The sequence below is a fragment of the Sitophilus oryzae genome, unplaced genomic scaffold, assembly GCF_002938485.1.
Source record: "Sitophilus oryzae breed Bouriz unplaced genomic scaffold, Soryzae_2.0 scaffold_1512_pilon_pilon, whole genome shotgun sequence".
Lineage (NCBI taxonomy): Eukaryota > Metazoa > Arthropoda > Insecta > Coleoptera > Curculionidae > Sitophilus > Sitophilus oryzae.
Genome location: NW_022146184.1, coordinates 3,524,211 through 3,548,073, shown reverse-complemented (window position 1 = coordinate 3,548,073; position 23,863 = coordinate 3,524,211). Strand labels below are relative to the sequence as shown.

Sequence of the window (23,863 nt, the reverse complement as noted above, 5' to 3'; positions counted from 1 at the left end):
GTTCCTGCTTTGGTTCTAGAAGCATCATTATACCATGTTATGGTACTATCTTTTGTCTACTGAGCAAACGTTTCTCCCTTCCTATTTTTTTATTGCTCAATACTACCGTGAGGTGTTTCTCAAAGTTTTTGGGCATGTTATCTACTGGAATTTGGAAGGATTTTTTTTCGGAGTGTGTTCCAAGCCATTGTAATCATTGACACCTTAGCATATCTACTGATGACAGTGTGCAGCGGTGTTAGATCTAGAATGACCTCCGTTGCTGCTGTTGGGCAGATTCTTATGCCATGCACTTGCTGCACCATGACTTACAGGAGAACAGGTTTGATCCAGTTAGTGAAGTGTTCGCTACTTTTTTTTCTAGCTAGATCATGAAATTTCTTATGTTCAAGTCGGCAATGCAACACTCTGTATATGGAATATACACTTTTATAAAAACTTAATATAGTAACTATTAAGAATATTTTTTAGGGAATATATTACATCTATTTACTTACCATTAGATGACAAAATATCGCCATTGTATAAAGAATATGTCCTGTTAAATTGAATTTAAAAATGATTAGTATTTCTAAAGAAATAATTATTACGCACGGAAGTATAAACAAATACAACATAGAATTATACAAATAGGACCTGTAAATTCCAGTTTGTGGTAAAACCTTTATACAGTTGTCCATTTTCAACGATGAATGTCTAAGTTATTTTTAGATATATAAAATTGAATATTATATTTTTCTAACTGCTTTTATTTACACAATCAGCTTGAAAGACAAACTATTATATGAAGTAATTAATAATGCATTCAGGTTATTCGCTATTCTTTATAAACATTATCTATGTTTTAGTTTCGTTATTTATGATTTTATAATCAATAAATAAGAATTTAAAATATAGCAAAAAACAGCCAACATTTTCTTCTTGTAAGGAATGTATAAGTATTGTTTATATGTCGGTATATTGGGAAGCACAAGATGTTACATGGACATTTACTCGAGCGGTCGTGTGCTTACAAAGTAGAGGGAGATCGCCGATTCACCATCCACCGCCGCCGCCGGGCGCACTGCGCATGCGCGTAAATCAGCTAAGAACATGTAAAATAGGTTAATAAACAAGAATAAACAGGTTTGATCCGCTTTGAACAGCTTTTGAACTGCTTTGAACGGCTTTTTAGCGTAAAACAACAGACCTGTTCAGTATTTGTTCAAACCCGTTCAAAGCAGTTCAATAGCTGTTCAAAGCGGATCAAACCTGTTTATTCTTGTTTATTAACCTATTTTACATGTTCTTAGCTGATTTACTCGCATGTGCAGTGCGCGCGGCGGCTGCGGTGGATGGTGAATCGGCCATCTCCCTCTACTTTAAAAGTACTTGGAATAATTGCTTACAAATAGGTACTAGGCACACGAAATATGTATAAACCGCGATAACCAAACTTGCGAGCTAACAACCAGAAATGACTACAACTTTTGATTTTTAAATGGCACCCTCGATATTTTTTACTTTGTTCGATAGAAAATGATACTCTGAATAGAATGACATATCATATGTCAACCAAAGAATATACCTAGCTAGAAAAAGAATGGACTCTGCCATACTGAAAAATGGTCCTACAGAAGTGATCCTATTGAGTAGGGTTTGTTTTAAATGGATCGAAGCGCTGGCTTATTAAATGAGCGTATTTATTGAATTTTACTGTAAAATAATTAAATTTGATTATTACATCTTATTTTTACACAAATTGAACAATACTAATAACAAGTATCGTTGTGATGTGTAAAAAAAATAAGATTTAACAGTATAATTTATACAATTATTAAATAAGATTAAAGCCAAACATGTGAAATATTATTTATTATTTAAAGTTTTATTTATAAGTCAAATACTTAAACATCGTTTATTATAATAAAACAAGACCAACGCGTAATACGCCCAAAGTTTTGTAAATGGAGTAAATATAGTAAATAGGTACTTAAATGATGGCAAAAATAAAAGACTTACATTATATTTTTAGGGCCACAAACAAAAGGAATTGTCTAATTAAAACACACATAACAAATTATAGTTCGAAAAACATTTTGATAATCAGTTATTTGGTAATATTATGATTGGCGCTATGACAACGACAATATTTTTTGAGAATTTGACAATAATATGACAATGGCCGTTGGATACTATGGAAACTACAAAAAAATTCTGATTTAACGCCATCTGGCAATAACTAGTAGCAACTTCTTAACCTAAAAATTAATTGCACTACCACCTAGTGGCTAGGGCTGGAACTATTTTATTTGAGATTTCCGTGGAAACGGTGGAACCGCTTTTGCTATTTCACTTTCCCGCCCCTGATGTCAACTTTTGAAATTTTCCATATGGTTTATTTGTAATTATTTTAACATGCGGTTAATAGCGACGATTTGACTCGATACCAAGTGTGTTTAACTAAATTATTCGTAAAAATATGCTTTTCCAAATATGCTAATGAGCCACCCCGTTCCGTTTGAAAATATTGAGATATGATTAAAAATACGATTTGGGCATCTTTTAACAGGCCAGGACAAGCCACTATAAATATTAAACGATCAAATTATTTATTTTTCCAAGGCTCCGTGATTAAAAATTAGTGTTTTTATACAACTAAATTGAAATTTAAAATATTTTTAAGCGATAATGTCAAAAGTTGACATATAATATGTAATTCTATTCAGAGTGTCATTTTCTATCGAATAAAAAAAAATGCAGAGGGTGCCATTTAAAAATCAAAAGTTGTAGGCAATGTGTAGTACTGTAGTACTGTAGTTGTAGCCAATGTGTTGTTAAAATCAAAAGTTGTAAAAAATAAGGTTTAGTGGTTATCCACTTTTGAGACGTACCCGGTATATTATAATTATTAGAAAGTGTTAAAGTGCAGATTAGAAATAATCAAAAGTAAATCTATAGTTTACATACGTTTATTAATTTTTTAATAGTGTCTTAAAAAAGTACAGTATTAAAAAACGTACTATCCTATATTTTTCTTGGCTAGGTAGACCATTAATATATTTCGAACTAATCTATAATAATATTACTGAATCTTACAGCATTTTCAGATGGAGCGGAGGCTCCGCGGCGGACCGTCCGTCGTGTTTTTTTCAAAATAGCCGTCGGATGAACTCCGTCGGACGGAGCATACGCGACCATTAAAATTGTTTATATAAACACATAGTACTTGCTTGAAGGCGCGGACGCTCCGTCGCAGACGGTCCGCTCCATCTGGAAGCGCTGTTAGGTCTTACAGCGCTTAGAGATGGAGCGGACCGTCCGCGCGGATGTTTTTTCAAAATAGCTTATCCCGACGGAGCATACGCGACTCATGTGAGATTGTTCATTTAAACTTCATGGAACTCGCGGACGGTACGCGCGGACGCTCCGCTCCATCTGAAAGCGCTGTTACAGCGTTTTCAGAAGAAGCGGAGCGTTCGCGACTTCGAGCAAGTGCCATGAGTTTATATGAACGATTTCACATGGGTCGCGTATGCTCCGTCCGGATGAGCTATATTGAAAAAACATCCGCGCGTACTGTCCGCTCCATCTGACAGTGCCGTTAGGACTCTTTTTAAATGTTTACACAATTAAAATTATTTGACAAAATGTATTTAAAGTATTTTATTTCATATTATTATACATAATTAATACATAAAATGTTTGGAATTTATATTCTAAAGGTCAGTTGAATTTAAACACTATTATTTAGATACAATGAAGTATATTTTAGAAAGGTAATAAAACAAATTATAAATTCGTATAATCTAGGAATAACTGAAATTTATAAAATTAATACCTGTGTTTACCGAGAGGCTGATTTTTTTCTAGTTACCATATTATTTGGAAGGTAAACATTTTGAGCAGAATATTTTTTACTTGGCAGGCAGTAGGTATATAAGTTAGAATAATGTAACTCAAATATATAAATAGCACTTAATTGGCAATATATGCTGATTCGATGATATTCTTAGTTTATATTGAATAAAAAGTTCAATACTCCATAGAAAAATCTGGCATACTAAAACAAAAAAAAGTTAATTATCATTTATAACTAAATAAAAATTAGTATATAATAGTATATAATATAGAATCATATTCAAAAATTTCCTAACAATTAAAATGTAATAAATTTTTATTCTTGATATACCTAAGTACCTAATATTTAATTATAATAAAATTAATAAATTATTAAAAGTTGTTGATAAACTGTACAATTTTCTCTGTGTTGTAATAAAAAATATAGATACCTAGAGTATACAGGGTGGTACAAATTCGAGATACATTGATATTGAGGAGCATTGATACCTAGAAAACCGTAATAGATACGAACGTGGTTAAATTGGGACAAATTTGCGCTTTGGAACGTTAGCCAATATGCCGTCAAAAAAGTTACAAAAATTTCAAGGAAAATTTTGCTGAGTTATCGCGACTCCTTTGGATTTTCATGTTAATGGCTCTTACTGGTAAAGGCCGGTTTTGCATTGTCTGTAACATATATGTACATATCATATTTACCATAAGAAAGGATTCCCTGTTTGCTCTTATATTAAACCCAGCTATAAGGCTTGTAGCATTTTGTGTTTTTGACAGAATTAACATATATGACCTTTTATTTTTTGTGTCCCAGTAGTACCATGAGACGTTGAGAAGGGCCTTATGTATATTTTCAAACTAAAATACATATATTACTTTTTTAAACATCTAAAAGTACATGTTGAGGAAACTAGGTATTTTGACAGTGATGCTAAGACAAAAAAATATTTTTTTATTGTCATTGAGTTAGATTCCACCCAAGTAGCATTTGGACGTTATCTAACGTCGGGTATACGTCGCGTTCAATAAACCCGACGTCGGGTACCAACGTCGGTTCGACCGCCTGACCACCCTTATTCGCACCTAAATGGGGAATACAGATTCGAGCCGCCTCGACGTCGCGTCGGTATCTGACCTAATAGGGAATGTAATTCTACCAATTACCAACGTCATATTACGTTGGATCTCAGTTACTTCTTTAAAATTCGTCGCTAAGCACTTACGTTACGTTTGGTTTCAAACTCACTACCAATAATACATAAAAACCTAATCAAACTACCTAATTACAAATGCATTCATAATCACTCCTCGAATATAAGTGCCTACCTAATTTCATATTATAATAATTCTGAATCATTAATCCAGACATCAGTTTAGTCAACGGCAGTCACTTTTTTTATATATCCGATTAAAATACTCCGGAAAACTACGAGCGCCTTCAAAATTAGGTAGATTTATGAAATAAAAATATCTATAAAAAGTAACTCGCAAAATATATATTTTTTTTATTTTCTTGCTGGTTTAATCATAAAACTGTACTGTGGTTCCCCCCAAACTCAACCTTATCAATATCATTCTACTAGAAATCGAAATGTGAATATAAATTTTAAAAACAAAAAACGATTTTAAAATGGCTGACAATCGGATACTTGTTAAGAATGGCGGATTTCTGTGTCCGACTTAATATGAACTACCAATATACCAATTCCGACCGGGTCTCCAACATTAATCGTCTCACACGACTGAAGTCATCAAACCGGACGACCGGCAATCGTATTATGAGGTATATAATTTCAACGTACGCGACGTAAAATTTGCGAACGGCCGGCATACGTAGGAGCATCCGTCGTTGGCCACAGAGCATATAATTTTTCGTATTCCTGATAAACGATTCCCGACGTTGTCTGTTATTGGTCTATGATAGGTCAATTGTTTGACGGTTGACGGTTCAACGGTTGGTTGGTAGGGGTAACCTCACTTTGCGTATCAGTGATTTGTGGATTTGTGCAATTATATTTTAGTTTTTGTATTCTCCTTAAAAAAATGGGCAGCCACTTTTTTAAGATAGTATATATACAAAATTTAAAAGAATTGGAACCAGTACCTCACATGTGGTAGGAGGATGGAATCTGCTGATTTCCTAAGCTAAAAAAAGAAATTAAGATGCACCAGTGTAATGCAGCATCTCTTCCGGATAAAAAGAATTCATGGGTGGAGGCAAGACATCACTACTACTATTATTATTTTGCAAAAGCCTCGACCTCATTCTGTAAAATGTAGATGAATGTCTAAATGCCTTTTTGGTGTTTTTAGGCATAATAAAAAAATTAAGTTTGTTTACAAAAACGTTTTATTAGGCTATGTTCATGATGTTCATTAGGCCGCAAATGCTACTTAATGGGTAGTATTTACGGACGTAAATAGAGATACCTAAATTAGGTTATAAATATGAACATAAAATACAACAAAATATAATTGGACGATACTTCAAGGATTATCAGTGCGACGTATCCTATTCGGACAACGGGTAGACGTCGGGCTAGTTCAAATATATATACGTCGTGCAAGCCAACGTGGGAACGACGCCGACGTTGGGATATTAATAAAAATGGTACGTTGTTATTTTGTACGTCGACAGATCGTTGGATTTACCGACTCGGATCCAACGACGTCGTTTTTAATAGGAAAGCGACGTCACCGGTCGAATCACCAGCACCCGACCTAAATTTGCACAAAGTCTGACGTCGCTTCAGGTCAGATTTAGTTCGAAGTCAGATAGATGCTACTTGGGCAGTTGAACACCTTCTTTATGGCTCTTTACTATAAAAACAATCGTCAAATCATTAAAAGGATTAACCTTTAACCGCTAAAATAAACACTTACATATTATAACAAATTTAGTCTGTATCCTCAACCTATCCAAAAACTTTAAGTGTTCTTTTTGTTAGAAAATTTGTTGAGAAGGAAAAAACCACTGGCTAGTTAGTTTTTGAGTGAATTATAATACAATCTTTTGTTTTAGTGTCAAATTACCCGTACGATTACTTACTCTACTTCTATTAATAGTAACACCAAAAAGATTACCTCGTTCTCCAGGGTATGGGCCATGTCGAAAAATTCATATGCGAATCTTAAAACTGCGAGGATTATGGATACCGCAATTACAAGTAACTTATACTAAAAATAAGTAAATATAATTTTAAAATTGTATAGAAATATACCGGGTGCGTCTCAAAAGTGGCTCACCCTTATAACTTTTTTATTTTTTCAGATAAAGAAACGAGATTTGGTATTTTAGTATATGACATAAATTAGGATTGATTGACGTATTCAATTGTTTTTGGTCACTTCTTGTTTCACCGGAAATGACTACAACTTTTGATTTTTAAATGGCACCCTCGGTATTTTTTTACTTTATTCGATCAGTGCCTTCTATTAAAAGATCAGCCTACGGGCGAGATTTATGACGTCACGCTAGTTAGATATAACGGATTAATAAATATGTTGTAGAATACATGGAAAATATAATTATTCCTCAGATTTTTGGTTTGTATTTTAAAAATGATATAGTTTACATGAAATATACATAATATACAGTTAATAACTACAACATATATACCTATTTATAGTAATAAATACTTTGGCAAATAAACTATGAACTATACAAATGCAGCAAATGTTTTACAATGTACAAATAATGTATGGGTACATAAGATAATGGGTAAAATGTAAATATATTTTAAATTTAGGGGTTTAAAAATCGATCTAATTTAACAAAAAACATTCAATATCTACTAATAGTGATGTATTATTATTTGCATTCACAAAATTTATATGTATATTTTGCAAGTATCAAGGTTCGAAAAATTATATTTACAAATAATACAATATTATCTAAAAAAAGGCGTCAGCGATGGGTATGAAATGAAGATCGCTGGCATTTTATATGTAAAATTATTCTAAAATGTTTGATTTTCTTGGGATTTTTAGGTTCGGGTTTTCATTATTTTTATTTGGTTTAAAAAAACGTTTCGGCTAACTATAGCCTTCATCAGTGTTGTGTCATATGAGAAAAATAGTGTCGAATATAATCCAAAAAATTACATATAACAATATAATTCACACCTCATAATGTTTCCTGCAATTAATAAACTAATATAAACTTATCAAAAGATGACCACATATTTTTTAAAATTATTATTCTTAACACTAAAATTATCTACATTGACTATGGAGTACGCAGTAAACATTATGTGCGTGGTGTGAATATTTTATATGTAATTTTTTGGATTATACTCGACACTATTTTTTTCATATGACACAACACTGATGAAGGCTATAATGTTAGCCGAAACGTTTTTTTTTAAACCAAATAAAAATAATGAAAAACCAAATGAAAACTTAATCAGCGTTTTTCCCGAACCTAAATCCCCAGAAAATCAAAAAATTTAGAATATTTAGAAACAAGGTTCAAGAATATCAAATTTTCCAAGATTGTAAAATTCTAGTTTTCTAGATTATTTTTTAAAATTTTTTATTTTTTTATTTTAAAATTTTATTTTTCTAAATTATTTTATGTGTACAGTTATTTAGGAAATGTCATCGATGTTCATTTCCAAGCCAGCTAGACGCCGATTTTTTTCGATGATACGGTATAATTCTTACATAAAATGTAAATAACATTAGACCAATTAAAACAAAGAAATATGAATTTCTTAGTATTTTTAGTAATACCTTTATTCCTAAAACTTCATTTTGTATTATGCAAATATACCAATTTTATTGTTATTTTATTCATATTTTATTCAGCCATCACTTAAATATTTGATATTAATTTGGTATTATAAATAATCAACACTATTCATTAAAAATTACTGAACAAATATATGTTATGCTTGACATACATTATATATTATCAAACAAAAACACATTCTTCTTTTAGACTGTATCAGTCTTGTCTTTACAAAAATCTTTTTTAAAATTTGAACTCAAAATAATAATCTTTTTCATGATCTTTAATACACATATTCTTTATTTTTCCCTAGATCATAATACCTACTTACGTGTTTGAATCTATCGAAGCTGAACCAACAACACTTGGAGTGGAGATTCCACAATATGAATAAAATAAACATAATTGTCCAGTTTTCATTAATACCAACATGGGAGAATATTATTTTTAAATTTATTAAAGATATTTTCAATAGAATTCTCTTGATTTATAACTCGTACCCACTTTTCTTGCTCTTCCGGACACTTTAGGCTGCCTAGTATAACTATCCTTTCCACCAGGAACACAACAAAGATGAGGCATAGCACCAAAAACACAATCCACTTAAGCTTTATTGATGAATTGTTAGAGTCTTAAAAAACACACACAAAAATCACGATGAGTAAAAAATGTATGGGCACTTTTAGGTTAAATCACTTACACAACGTGTAATTTTTCAATTTTTCTATTTTTCTATGCGAAACCGAGAGTGACCATATATCTGGTAGTAGTTTATGAAACACTAAAATAATTAGTTTTTTGCACTACAATAATAAATAATACCAAAAATCAAAGAGTTAAAACCAAAAATCAACCGACAAAATATTGAAACGGAATCTAACCCAATATCTAAGTATGTACAGCTGATGAAGTAAACAAAAGTCCGCCCCCAGGTTGATCTTTTAATAGAAGGCACTGATTCGATAAAATGTGACATTCTGAATACAATGACATATCATATGTCAATTTTTGACATTCTCGTTTAATAAAAAAATGTATTTTAAATTTCAATCTATAGTGCCATGGCTATGTTAAAAACACTAATTCTTAATCAAGGAGTCTTGGAAAAATATATTTGACCATCTAATGTTTTTAGTGTCTTGTCCTAACCGGTTAAAAGACGCCCAAATCGTATTTTTAATTATATCTCAATTTTTTCAAATGGGACGAGGGTGGCTCATTAGCATATTTGGAAAAAGAATTTTTTAGGAATAATTTGATACCACACACTTGGTATATTTCAAATCAAATTTTTGTTATGAACCGCAAATTATTAATTAATAAAATTATTATTAATAAAATAAACCATGCAAAAATGTCAAAAGTTGACATATGATACATATGTCATTCTATTCAGAGTGTTATTTTCTATCGAATAAAGTAAAAAATACCGAGAGTGCCATTTAAAAATCAAAAGTTGTAGTCATTTTCGGTGAAGTGGCCGAAAACAATTGAATACGTCAATAAATCCTAATTTATGTCATATACTAACATACCAAATCTCGTTTTTTAACTGAAAAAATAAAAAAGTTATAGGGGTGAGCCACTTCTGAGACGCACCCGGTATAATATTGGCACTAAAAGCAAAATAAGTAGACTCCTATTGAAATCCAATTAACGATGTAGTTAAATGATGTATTGTTAACCAATGAATTCATATTTGAGACAGCGATAGTGTATATTCCGTATGCAATAACAAGATATATTTCGATTCAAACACTGTTATATTTGAGGAATGGGGAAAGTAGTGTATCTTTGGCGTAATGATATTATTTTTGTAGATGAATACAAAAGATATATAAAAATTCTTTTTCCTCAATAAAAACTGGAAATAGAATATCAAAACCACTTAAAAATATCAAAAGGATTAAGATAAGGGTGTTGTCTGTCACCAACATTATTTTAAATATACGTCAATCAAGTTTTAAAGCAGTGGAAAAGTAAGTGTAGAGGCATGTGTATACCAATAAGTGAAGGTTCTTGCGTATACACTTTGCAATTCGCTGACGACCAGATTATTTGTGCAGGAGACAAAGATGACTTGGAATATATGACACGAAAACTTAAAAAGGAATACCAAGTTTGGGGACCGGAGATGAATATCACAAACACTAAATATCTCTGCATTGGATCGGATTAAACAGCTATAAAACTGGATAATGAATACATACAAACATGTAACGAATACAAATACCTAGGCGTTACTTTCGATAAATCTGGGAAAGACGACAACGAAATAAGCTCGAGAATATAATGTCTGAATAATATACTCTGGAGCAACGAAATAGGTAAAGACAGAAAACTAAGGATTTATGGTGCGATAATCAAGAGCAATATGTTATTTGGGGCGGAAACATGGAGGTTAATGGAGAATAAGAAAAGAAAATTACTGGCGGTAGAAAGGGACGCGATAAGAACATCAGCACGAACATCAAGGCTGGATAGAGTACGAAACGAGATAGTCAGTGACAAAATGGGTAGACAGAGAACTATAGTAGAGGAAATAGAGAGTGCCCAACTGAAGTGGTATGGACATTGAGAAGGATGGACAATAGGCATCAGAAGGTGCTAAACTAGCTTCTACAAAAGAGAAGGAAACGGGGAAGACCGAGGACAAACTGGATGGAGGGTGTCAAGAAGGCGATGCGTGACTCCACGCAAGGGATCTGCGTGACGGAGACTGGAATGAACGAAACCAATGGCGACTAGGCATCGCAAAACGTCGAAAGACGTTTTGAAAGCGATTTAAAAGCGATTCTTATATAGATACGATAGTGTTTTCTCTGTGCAGAAGACTTTTTTGAAGAAATATATCCACCACAAAGGTATAGACATTATTTACAAAGATACTTACACCTTTAACTGAGTTCGCACATGACGCTATAAGCGGTAATACTGATAGACCCTGTATTAATAAAGCACCACCAATAAATCTTGTAATTAACGAATTACGAATTACATCCATATACCTGAAACATTCAAATTAAGAATTGAGCCGACAAAAATAAATTATAGAATACCAAGTTAAAATTAAATGCCTTTTATAAAGGATATTTAATTCATTGCTAACATTTATTTGGTAATACTTGCTTTGTGTATTAATATTGCTAAATTTATTGTCTTCTTGTAAATTTAATACCTTGTTGTCCTTTATATAATTAACTATCAGATTTACCTGCAAATTACAAGTGAGGAAAATATAAATAAAGCAAGTAAGTTTAATTCGATATTATCACTTACTTGCAATACAAGATTTAAAATTAAATACGTACAGAATTCCAAAGGATACAGGCAAATTGTTACACCAAATTGGACCCACACTAGATCAATACAGACAAATAGCCAATACAAATTTGAGCAATGTTTGTCTATATACCATAGTAAAGGAAGAGCTTGTGCGCCCACTGAAATGATAAACTATTATTTAACTAAAGTATATTAGAGTGTAGAATGTTTAGGAGGGGGATTAATCACTCCGACCTTACAGATCGTTGTGTGTTCCCCTTTCTTGAGTTACAACGAGTTATAACTCATCACAGAGTCTCAGGGCTTTGACAAAAGCCAGTATCTGAGACGGCTTCACAGAGGTCAGCTCTCCATCTCCAACATCAGCCTTACCAAAGTTTATGGCACGGAACGGTTGCCGTATCGCCGAATTTAGTTTTGAACTGTTCAAGGCCCGAATTCTGGAACCACATAAAGACGTTACGCTTTTAAAGCGGCAAGCAAAATTCGTGTTGCCTTGCAAATTATTTTTTTGGACATGCGTTGAGTGCATATTGGCAGCATCGCAATTTCTCAGGTATCTAATAGTCAAATGTAGATAAATCAATGAAAAATTCCAATTTTACACATACATAGATAAACGAATTTGTTGACGTATTTAATTGTTTTCGGCCACTTCCTGTTTCATCGGAAATGACTACAACTTTTGATATTTAAATGGCACTCTCGGTATTTTTTACTTTATTCGATAGAAAATAACACTCTGAATAGAATGACATATGTATCATATGTCAACTTTTGACATTTTTGCATGGTTTATTTTAAATTATAACTTGCGGTTCATAACGAAAATTTGACTTGAAATATACCAAGTGTGTGGTATCAAATTATTCCTAAAAAATGCTTTTTCCAAATATGCTAATGAGCCACCCTCGTTCCGTTTTAAAAAATTGAGATATAATTAAAAGACAAGACACTAAAACCATTAGATGATCAAATATATTCTCCCCATCATAAACACCAAGGATCCAGCTCCAGCTGAAATTCTCAATACTGTGTCCTGCAGATGTTCAAAGGAGTGTACAGGGAAGTGCAACTGCCGAAAAGTAGGCATGAAATGTTCAACAAAAGGCCGCAACGGTCAGTCATGCTCGAATTCAGCACCCTTCGAGGATGAGAATGAGACATTGCTGTAAGCGACAAGCAGAAATAGGTGAGAATGGTCCCTTTGAAGATGATCTCGATGAAGAGGACCTCGATATGCAACCGCGCCTTCCAAGCTTCTCAAATGAAGGGCCATCGACATCTAAGAAAATGCGAACATGAATGCCGCCACATTTTGTGCTGCATGTCTATTGATTTATACCATAATTACATTTATATTTCATCAATAGGCTTTAAGTGTTTTTGTTACTTTGTTGCACCTACACTATTAAGAACTATGATTAATTTACTTACTTAATTAATATTATTAATACTTATTAAAGATTTAATGGAAATACGGAACTCTGATAAATAATGATTTTTATTTCTACTACTCGAATCTCTACTCAGGTTGTGTATATTACTTTAACATTGCAAAGCAATACGAAGGGCTGTTTTGGTACAAGATTTTGATATTTTTTTACCTTACATAACTTCAAATGACTCAAAACGTCGAAAAAAAAAGATTTTGAATTGATGCCAAATTTCGAATTATAAGTGACTAAATTTAAAAACTAAGGTATCTATGTAACGTAAAATTTTATTACCATCAACTTTTATTTCATGGGTTTTTTCAATAGGAGTATCTGTTTAAAAGATATGTGGTCTTAGATAGCCGCAAAATGTAAGTTTGCACCGATGCACAGTGTAACGAAAACTAAAATAGTGGGACATTGGCATTTTTCTTCAGTTATCACTATTCTTGCTGACATTTTTTGACAGAAATTAAATAATACGACTAGGAATTTTTGCTATAGGGCAAAAAGAGTAAAAAAAGGCGTAATGGAAGATCAAAAAAAAGTTTTATAAAAGGACTTTACAGGTATATTTTTTTATTTACGAAGAGTTTATAGCTCTTATGGACCAAAAACGTTATCAAATTACTGTCGAACGATCATTTATCTCCCGCTAATATTTCAAAACTCAATCAACATTCTTAAATATTCAAATAATCCGGGATAAATTAGATAAGACTGCAAAACTCAAAGAGAACGACAGAAGTGGAAACTATCTTTTAACAGTATTAAATAATATGATAATATGCGAAAAAAACGTATTCAACTTCAACAAAGGAAGCCATAATACACACCTCACAAAAAATTTCGCATACTTATATTTTTCGTAGTATTTATTTTTGAAACGCTTCAAACATTTTTGTGTGAAAAACTTAAATCTTAAGGTCTGCCTGAGTTATGATATACTTTCCATTCCTTAACAACAAGTTGTAACGTTTTCTTCACACAATGCAAACGGCAGCTTTTCGTCTTTGGGAGCAGTCGTAGGTTCGTTTTTTCTTTTTTTCTTTTTTTTTTATTAGGTGTTATAGTTAATCAATAAAACAACAATTATTGGGCGCCAGGACATTCACTCAGAAATAATAGATCTCTTTACCCCAACTTAAATTTATTTATAATTAAAAAAATATTAGACAAGGACAGTAATTGATGTGGATGAAGTTAGGATTTTAAAATGAATTAATATTTAAGAAAAATAAGTAATCAACATTTAAATGTATGATAAAAAAAAATAGTATCACTTGCTTTGTTGATCAAAAATCATTGATATATTAATATTAAATTACGCAAAATAAAGTTAAATAAGTACCTCAAACTAACGCAGTTCATGAACCTTGTTGTATGCGCACATAATTCCGTCAATCAATCAAAAGTTAATTAAATAAATATGTCAAGTGACACCATCACAAAATACTTGACAAGATATTAAAATATATAAAAATTTGTATATTTAAAATTAAGAAAATTATATTTAATAATGAAATTCAAAATTGATATCTAATAATTACATAATTAATTACGTAATTCGTCAACAGTAAGTAAATAGATTTGAAATGAGTTATTAAAAAAATGTGAAATCTGGCCTGATTATCCGGTGCAATTCCAGGCTTTGGCTCGTCCTTCTGGATGGTGTGTGGACGCTAGGTGTGGGAGCTCATCCCCAATCTACCACAGCCTCGAACAGCCCCTTACAATACCACCAGCCATGTGGAAATCAAACATGGATCATAGATACAGGCTCTCGTACCTCAAACCACCAATCACGACATATAACTCGCCATGTAACTGGGCGGTAAAACCCTGGAAACGACACAACTTATGCACAAAATGCATTTTAGAAATTTTAGAACTTACCTCACAATGCTGAGGGTTTACTCAAAAATTAAATTCATGACAGGACAACCAAAACCACGTTTAGAAAATCTGTAAAGAGATAAGGTTGAACCAAAAGAGTAAAAATGTGATGAAGATCAAACTTACCACAAAAATACCCATGAAAACTTAAAATTGATTCCTTCCCCAAATGCCAGGAACCACTAGGACTACATTCCAAAAGTTAATAGAATTAAAAAGTTTAAACTTTTTCGGATGACTTCAGATAAGTATGTCGATGTTTACGCCACGAAATCTGAATCAAAAATGGTGACTTCCGATGGTCAAAAAGATGCTCTAGTTCTGCGCCGACAAGGGTAAGTACGATCCACAGAGTGTCCGAAATTAAGCAGAACTAATTCGGTAGGGTGTATGTTGGGTTGCCAATAGTATCGTTTTATTAAAACGTTACAAAGTTGTTAACAAGTCGCTATTAATGCAAATAACTTTTGAGATTATTGTTAACCAAGAGAATTTATGAATACTTTGCAGTTTTCCAAATTAATAAGTGATGCGATAATTTATGTGGAGTGTATATTATTCCAAAATAACATAATATGTAAGGCACTTACATAAAACATGCTTAAAAATCATTCTCAATTTCTTCTCCATCCATATACAACAGCTCTTTCGCTTCCGGAAGCAAGTTTACTTTTTTATTTTTAGAGTGCTTTGGTCGCAGATGTGAAAGTAGAGGATCTGAATATATCAATAAGTTGTGCAATATATCTTCAATAGTTTCCTTACGACCACTCTTCCTGGAAAAATTTTGGCGGAACGATCGAAATTCTTTGTTTCTTGATTCAGATGCTTCTTCGGACATTTTGCCGATGGGTATAAATTGAAAACGTTCACAGATATCTGCACCATGAATCAAAAGCATATGAATGCTTGAAGGCATATAATACCAACCGTAAAGGGAAACAAATAGTTCTGCTGTCACTTTCATGTCACCAAACTACGGTCGAATCAATGGAAAATGTAATTATTGCCGAAGAAATTTATTTTTTTCTTCCAGATTCGGATCTAGGTGGACGAAATTGTTGTTGGTAAAAGACCTCTCTTTACGGAAATTGTTGGAATTGAACAACACAAGGAAACTTCTGAAAATAATAAATTTCATTGTATGAAATTTTTGTACGGATTTGGTAAAATAAGGAAACCATAACTTTAACCCGCCATAACTCCCCGACTAAGAGGTCAACTCAAGAAATATCTCACATGGTGGAGCTCTGGGATGTCCTTTATCCATCTATATAAAAAACTTGATGAATTAAATTTTTTGTTTTTTGGGCTAATGTCCCGCATTTCCCGATTTCGTTACACTGTGCGACGCGACGCGACATACGAAATTTTCTTTGTTTTAACATTGGATTTCGGCTATACCACTAAGCCAAATTTGATGTTTCCATATCATTCGACGCAGAATTTAGTCCTCTGTATTATTGAATGGAATGACATTCTCCGGCGGACGCACCATTTTCCAGCTACAAGTATAAAACTAAAAAAGGTGCAAAAAAATTGGCGTTTGTTTAACTACCAAAAGTTAAGCTCACCACCTGGGATGGTGCAAACTCAGATTACACGGATTTGGGACCTAATAGAAGTATTAAAAATATTTCCAGCTTGCTGGAAATTAATTCCGCAAAACTTCTTTTTTCCATTTAATTTTATTGGCCTATAGTTGAGTTATGTCAACCCATTTTTCTATAGATATGTCATTATTCTTATTATACGAGGGACATGTTGAAGACGCTTCTCAGCATTTTCGATGATTTGAACAATATTTATAGTTGCTAAGTCGTAAATTTTCAATTACCCCTTATTGAGGAATTTATAGAAAAAAAAGTAGTTTTCACTAAAAAGCAAAAGAACGCACAAAATCACATTTTCTTCTATTTTTACTGACAGTTCAACAAGCTAAACGATCCTTTAAAGTAACTGTTTTCGAATTGCTTAGCGCAATCAGTAAAGAACCTAAGCGCATCAGATGAAACTACCCAAATCGGTAGTTAAGTGCACGCTAAGCGAAAATTAATGTCATACACGCTGATAAGCTACAGAATCCGGGGCCTGGTGTTCACTGGTCCCCACGGAATCAGGATTCGCTGTTGTTCCTCAGCTATAACCTACTGAGGTGTTCGTTAAGGAAACAGTGTCAGTAGAGTCAGATAATCCTTGGAATCCTCGTGAGACCACCCCGTGGTAATCCAAAGATTGTTCTTACTTAAATCAAGGAAAATATTTGATTTAAAGGAGCAAATACTGTACTAACTGCACAGAACCGTTCTGCTTCCCAAGCTGAAACCAACTTAAAGTGGAGCTCAAGAACCTGGAAGACTCCATCCGTAATCTGGAATGGGAATCCCCCAACGGTCTAAGCCGATCGAATAAAGATTTTCTTTGAATTTTCTATTAATAAAAGCAATCTTCGTATTGTCACGGGGTTTCTAAAAGTACATAGTCTCCTTAATGAACACCTCAGGAGATTGAAACTAAGAAACAACGGCGAATGCAGATTCTATGGGAAAAATGGAAAAACATCAGAACACCTTATCACTGAGTGCGCCGATACGACAACCATTCGTGGTCGAAGAGAGTGAGCATCTGTGGAACCGTCTCAGATACTGGTTTTTGTCAAAGGCTTGAGACTGTATGATGAGTTACGACTCAAAAAAGGGGAACACAACAATTGTCCCACATAGTTTTATATATTTTTCTTTGAGGTTACTGTGATAACCTATTATATGTAAAAAAATATGGCATTATAAGTATATTTTTTTTTATTAAATCCGCTCTTTGTATTATGAATTGTTCAATTAAAAACGGAATATATGTTTACTTTTTTTTTTAAACTGATAGAGATATTAGCTTTCATCATGACAATCACAATTCAAAAGATAATAATTATCATAACTTGCCAATTTATGATTCACCTTTTGACATATGAGACCTCCAATGTTGATATCGCCAATAAATAGCTACAATAAGGTATGCAACACCCAATTACACTACAGGCTTGTTGCATTTTTAAAGCAAAAGTGTGAAGGATATCGACCAAAATATATTTGAAAAAAGATAAAAATAAATTTAGGAAAACGCTGTTATTTCAAGGGTGGGTTTTTGAAAGAAACTAAGCTGCTTTTAAAATTTTACTATTGCTAAACTTAAAAATAATAAATATTTCTAAATTATACTGCAATCAACTAACAAAATCTAAACAACTAACATATGTGTATTATAAACTTACGTGCATAGAAATCGGCCCACTGTGAACTTTTGGTTTTAACTGTGTCTTTTAGAATCTATTTATCATGGCAAGTAAAAAATTTGAGCTGTTTCAAAGACAATTTAACATGCTTTAATATGAGCATAAATTTATTCAGGGTACTTATCATTTATATGCGTACCATCGGGTAAACAAATAAAAGGTATTTGTGTTGTGGTGACAATAAGAATAACAAACTTGTCAAATATTGCAATTACTACCTTTGTAATCGAAATGTTCACATTGTTTTTTTATTCTTTGATTAGTTGTGTTTCAATGTTTGATTAGTGTTATAATTTAATGCATACATCACCGGAAAAAGCCGCCCAATTAATCGCTTTAATCGAAAATGGACTTAAACAGAGAGCTGTAGCTCGGCAACTACATATGACACGCGGAGCGGTTCGAAGAGTGTGTGAACGATATGAGGAGACTCGATCCTTTCGTAGTCGACCTGGAACTGGTAGAAAAAGATATACAATGGATCGTGATGGCCGCTTTATTGTGTCGACAATGTTAAGAAATCGGCGTCTTAATGCTATTCAGGTGCAACAACAGCTCCGTGAAACACGAGGAGTGACTATTAGTCAATGGACAGTAAGACGAAGATTGAAGGAAAGTAACATGACCCCCAAAACACCCGCAATTGGTCCAAAACTTACCCCAGCTCATCGTCAAGCACGCCTGCGTTTTGCACTGGAACATCTGAATTGGACACTAGAACAATGGGAACCTGTTTTATTCTCAGATGAGACCAGGATATGCCTCTATGGTAGCGATTCGCAGAATGTTGCATTGAGGAGCGGATTGCCTATGGAGGTGGTTCCTGCATGATCTGGGATGCAATTTCTATGACTGCGCGAACCGACCCAGTTTTCATCCGTTGGAGCGACCGTCGGCACGGTGAGGAGGTTTAACTGGTGCTAGGTATATTGAGGAAATTTTAGCAGTTCATGTGGTACCTTACGTCGACTACATTGGAAACGAATTTACTTTTATGCATGACAATGCGAAGGCACACACATCAAGAATCGTACACGATTACATTTCAGAAGTCGGATTTCAGGTTATGGAATGGCCAGCATGCAGTCCAGACTTAAACCCGATAGAACATGTATGGGATGAGCTAAAACAAAGAATTCGTACTAGACGAAAAGCCCCAACTTCTATCCCAGAGCTCATTGTTGCAGTAGAGGAAGAGTGGCTTAACATCCTGCAAGAAACAATATCAAATTTTATCGAATCTATGCCAGATCGTATGAGAGATGTTGTTAGAGCAAGAGGGGGTCATACCCATTATTGAAAATTTAGTTTCGTTAATTGTCCATAAATAAATAAATAAATAATAACATACCTCTCTTAGTAATAAAAAACGATAATTTGTTTCATGCATTAATTTAATAATTTTAATTCAAAGAAACCAAAATACAAATTAATATCTCTAAACTCTTTTCAAAGAATATGAAATTGTCTTTCAGACAGCATGTATGTTTTCTTAATTTGACAAATAGATTCTAAAAAATATATAGTTAACTTTAAAATTTTGCTTGGGCCGATTTCTATGCACGCAAGTGTATATATATCGAGAAAAAAAACGGCGCCAAAAAAGGTAATCGATCATATACATTTGGCGATGTAAAGCACTAGATGTTATTTACTTACCCCGTACTCTTCTTTATTTTTTATTGGAATTTACTGCTAGTTGGCCTTATGGTTGTTGTAATTTATTTTTATATACCGAGTGCGTCTCAAAAGTGGCTCACCCCTATAGCTTTTATAGGGGTTTTATAGGTGGCTCACCCCTATACCAAATCTCAATTTTTTTCTAAAAAAAATTGAGATTTGGTATGTTTCACCGGAAATGACTACAAATTTTGATTTTTAAATGTCACACTCGGTATTTTGTTACTTTATACGATAGAAAATCTCTCTCTGAATCGTATGACATATCATATGTCAACTTTTGACATTTTCGAATATGGTTTATTTGAAATGTCTAATGTTTATTTGAAAACATGTGATTCATAACGACAATTTGACTCGAAACACCAAGTGTGTGCAACCAAATTATTCGTAAAAAAAGCTTGTTCCAAATATGCTAATAATCCATCCCCAGCCATGAAAAAATTGAGATATGATTAAAATACGATTTGGGCTTCTTTTAACTGGTCAGGATAAGACACTAAAAACACTAGACAATCAAATCTATTTTTCCAAGGCTCCTTAATTAGAAATTAGTGTTTTTAACACAGCCATGGTACTCTAGATTGGAATTTAAAATACAATTTTGTTTTAAGCAAAAATATCAAAAGTTGACATATGATGTCATTCTATTCGAGTGTCATGTTTTATCAAATAATACCGAGAGTACCATTTAAACATGAAGAGTTGTAGTCATTTTCGGTAAAACAGGACGGGGCCGAAAATGATTGAATACGTCAGACATACCAAATCTCGTTTTTTTATCTGAAAAAATAAAAAAGTTATAGGTGTGAGACACTTTTGAGATGTACCCGGTAGAATAACAATGATTTTTGTGTCTGGAAACGTTCTATTTTTTTTAATCTGTCTATAATTATTAGTAATGTTAATCTTTGACAAGTGTTATGTCAATTTCTTGTAAATGCCGTCTAGATATTGACCTTGTCATAATTATCGATTGTAATTCTCGAGTCGTCTTTGACGCCGCTTTTTCGATCATACTGTATTAAAAAAAAATGGCGTGCTGGTGTCTTAGAAGATATACACAAATATGTTTACTTACTGATATAATGCCATATAATGTTTATAAAAAATCCTCCAAAATTGAGAGTCCATATCGCTTTTTGATATAATTCACCTTTATTTTGGTAATACCTCGTTGTTATAGTTGATTTTGTTATTGGCTGAAACACTTTCTTTTCTAATTTATATACTTTAACTAGAAAATATTTACTAAACCAGTAAGTTCCACAAAAACATAGGAGCTAAAAAAAAATATTAATTAAATTTTATTGCTTTAGAGAAATCTACACTCACCTGCACGAACACCGGGTACCTTAAAATTTTGATGTATTTTAAAGTTTTGTATATGGTGTTCTAGTGGAGCGATGATGATTTTTTAAACAATTTGTAGCTAAATTATTTGTCTTTTTAGTATCTCTTTCTAAATTAAAAATGAATGTTTTCATCTATCAATTATACAAGGGAAAACAAAACGTTGTGAATTTAAAAATCATTTGGTCATCTTTTCTCGATGGTTTGTTTTTTGGTTCATCTCAACACCTTTATTTTTGTTGGAGTTATTCACTTTTGAAGAAGACACTAATATTTTTTCATAATTTTTACATTTAAACCATGTCTTTGCTTTGGGTCCCAGTCAACAGACCTTTGATATAGTGTCCATAATGTTCCCAAGCAGCATTTGGACGTTATCTAATGTCGGCTGTACGTCGCGTTCAATAAACCCGACGTCGGGTACCAACGTCGCTTCGACCGCCTGACGACCCTTATTTGCACCTAAATGGGGAATACAGATTCGGGTCGCCTCGACGTCGGTATCTGACCTAATAGGGCATGTAATTCTACCAATTACCAACGTCATATTACGTTGGATTTTAGTTACTTAAAATTCGTCGCTAAGCACTTACGTTACTTTTGGTTTCATATTCGCTACCAAGAATACATAAAAACCTAACCAAACTACCTAATTACAAATGGATTCATAATAACTTCTCGAATGTAACTATAAGTGCCTACCTAATTTCATATTATAATAATTCTGAATCATTAATCCAGACATCAGTTTTGTCAACGGAAGTCACTTTTTTGATATACCTGGTTAAAATACTCCGGAAAACAACGAGCGCCTTCAAAATTTGGTAGATTTATGAAATAAAAATATCTATAAAAAAGTAACTCGCAAAATATTTTTTTTATTTTCTAGCTGGTTTAATCATAAAACTGTACTGTGGTTCCCCCCAAAATCAACCTTATCAATATTATTCTACTAGAAATCGGAATGTGAGTATAAATTTTAAAAACAAAAAACGATTTTAAAATGGCTGACAATCGGATACTTGTTAAGAATGGCGGATTTCTGTGTCCGACTTAACATGAACTACCAATATACCAATTCCGACCGGGTCTCCAACATTAGTCGTCTCACATGACCGAAGTCATCAAACCGGACGACCGGCAACGTATTATGACGTATATAATTCCAACGTACGCCACGTAACCTCACTTTGCGTATCAGTGATTTGTGGATTTGTGCAACTATATTTTAGTTTTTGTTTTCTCCTTAAAAAAATGGACAGCCACTTTTTTAAGATAGTATATATACAAAATTTAAAAGAATCACAACCAGTACCTCACATGTGGGAGGAGGATGGGGTCTGCTGGTTTCCTAAGCTTAAAAATGAAATTTAGATGCACCAGTGTAATGCAGCATCTCTTCCGGATAAAAAACATTCGTGGGTGGAGGTAAGATATCACTACTACTATTATTATTTTGCAAAAGCCTCGACCTCTTTCTGTAAAATGTAGATGAATGTCTAAATGCCTTTTTAGTGTTTTTTTAGGCATAATAAAAAAAATTAAGTTTGTTTCAAAAACTTTTTATTAAGTTATGTTCATGATGTTCATTAGGCCGCAAATGCTACTTAATGGGTTGTATTTACGGACGTAAATAGAGATACGCAAATTAGGTTATAAATATGAACATAAAATACAACAAAATATAATTGGACGTTACTTTAGGGATTATCAGTGAGACGTATCCTATACGGACAACGGGTAGACGTCGGGCTAGTTCAAGTATATCTACGTCGTGCAAGCCAACGTGGAAACGACGTTGGAAAATTAATAAAACTGGTACGTTGTTATTTTGTACGTCGACAGATCGTTGGATTTACCGACTCGGATCCAACGACGTCGCTTTTAATAGGAAAGCGACGTCACCGGTCGTATCACCAGCGCCCGACCAAAATTTGCACAAAGTCTGACGTCGCTTCAGGTCAGATTTAGTTCGAAGTCAGATAGATGCTACTTGGGTTAATGTCAATGTTATTGAAAAATTTTATTATTAATGTCTGTTGGGTAGTTACTCTAGCAGAGGTTATTTTAAGTCGATAATTTGTATCAGCAATAGTTGCTTTAATTGAAGATGATAAAGATCAAAATTATGTCTCTAACAGATTTAGGTGTGCACGAAGTACAGTGTAGTCGCTTCCTCCAGACAAGTTCATACGCTAGACGTCCAGGAATCTTCGTATGAATTCGAAGCATTTTTCCGAGACGTTCGTTTTAAAGCAGCGTATCTCCAATACAAACAGAGATAATGTCGTGATTAAAATAACAAAATGCTCACGGAATGAGACTTCACAATGTGATTTAATTTAGCAATAGCTA

The 23,863-nt window shown here is 33.1% G+C and overlaps 1 protein-coding gene across 1 annotated transcript; it reads left to right on the top strand.

The window, feature by feature from the left end:
* The first annotated feature begins 949 nt into the window (after nt 1-949).
* On the top strand, nt 950-11,147 carry LOC115878446. Its single transcript, XM_030894955.1, has 3 exons — nt 950-1,094; nt 1,293-1,394; nt 10,897-11,147. The coding sequence occupies exons 1-3, from the start codon at nt 950-952 to the stop codon at nt 11,145-11,147; spliced, it is 498 nt and encodes a 165-aa protein (XP_030750815.1).
* The last annotated feature ends 12,716 nt before the right edge of the window (nt 11,148-23,863 follow it).

Excerpts from the sequence above, each read along its gene's own strand:
- LOC115878446 (XM_030894955.1), top strand. The coding sequence starts at position 950 with ATGTCGGTATATTGGGAAGCACAAGATGTTACATGGACATTTACTCGA. Across the intron at positions 1,095-1,292 it reads CGTAAATCAGCTAAGAACAT|CTGATTTACTCGCATGTGCA; the intron begins GTAAAATAGGTT and ends ACATGTTCTTAG. Across the intron at positions 1,395-10,896 it reads GAATAATTGCTTACAAATAG|GTAAAGACAGAAAACTAAGG; the intron begins GTACTAGGCACA and ends GCAACGAAATAG.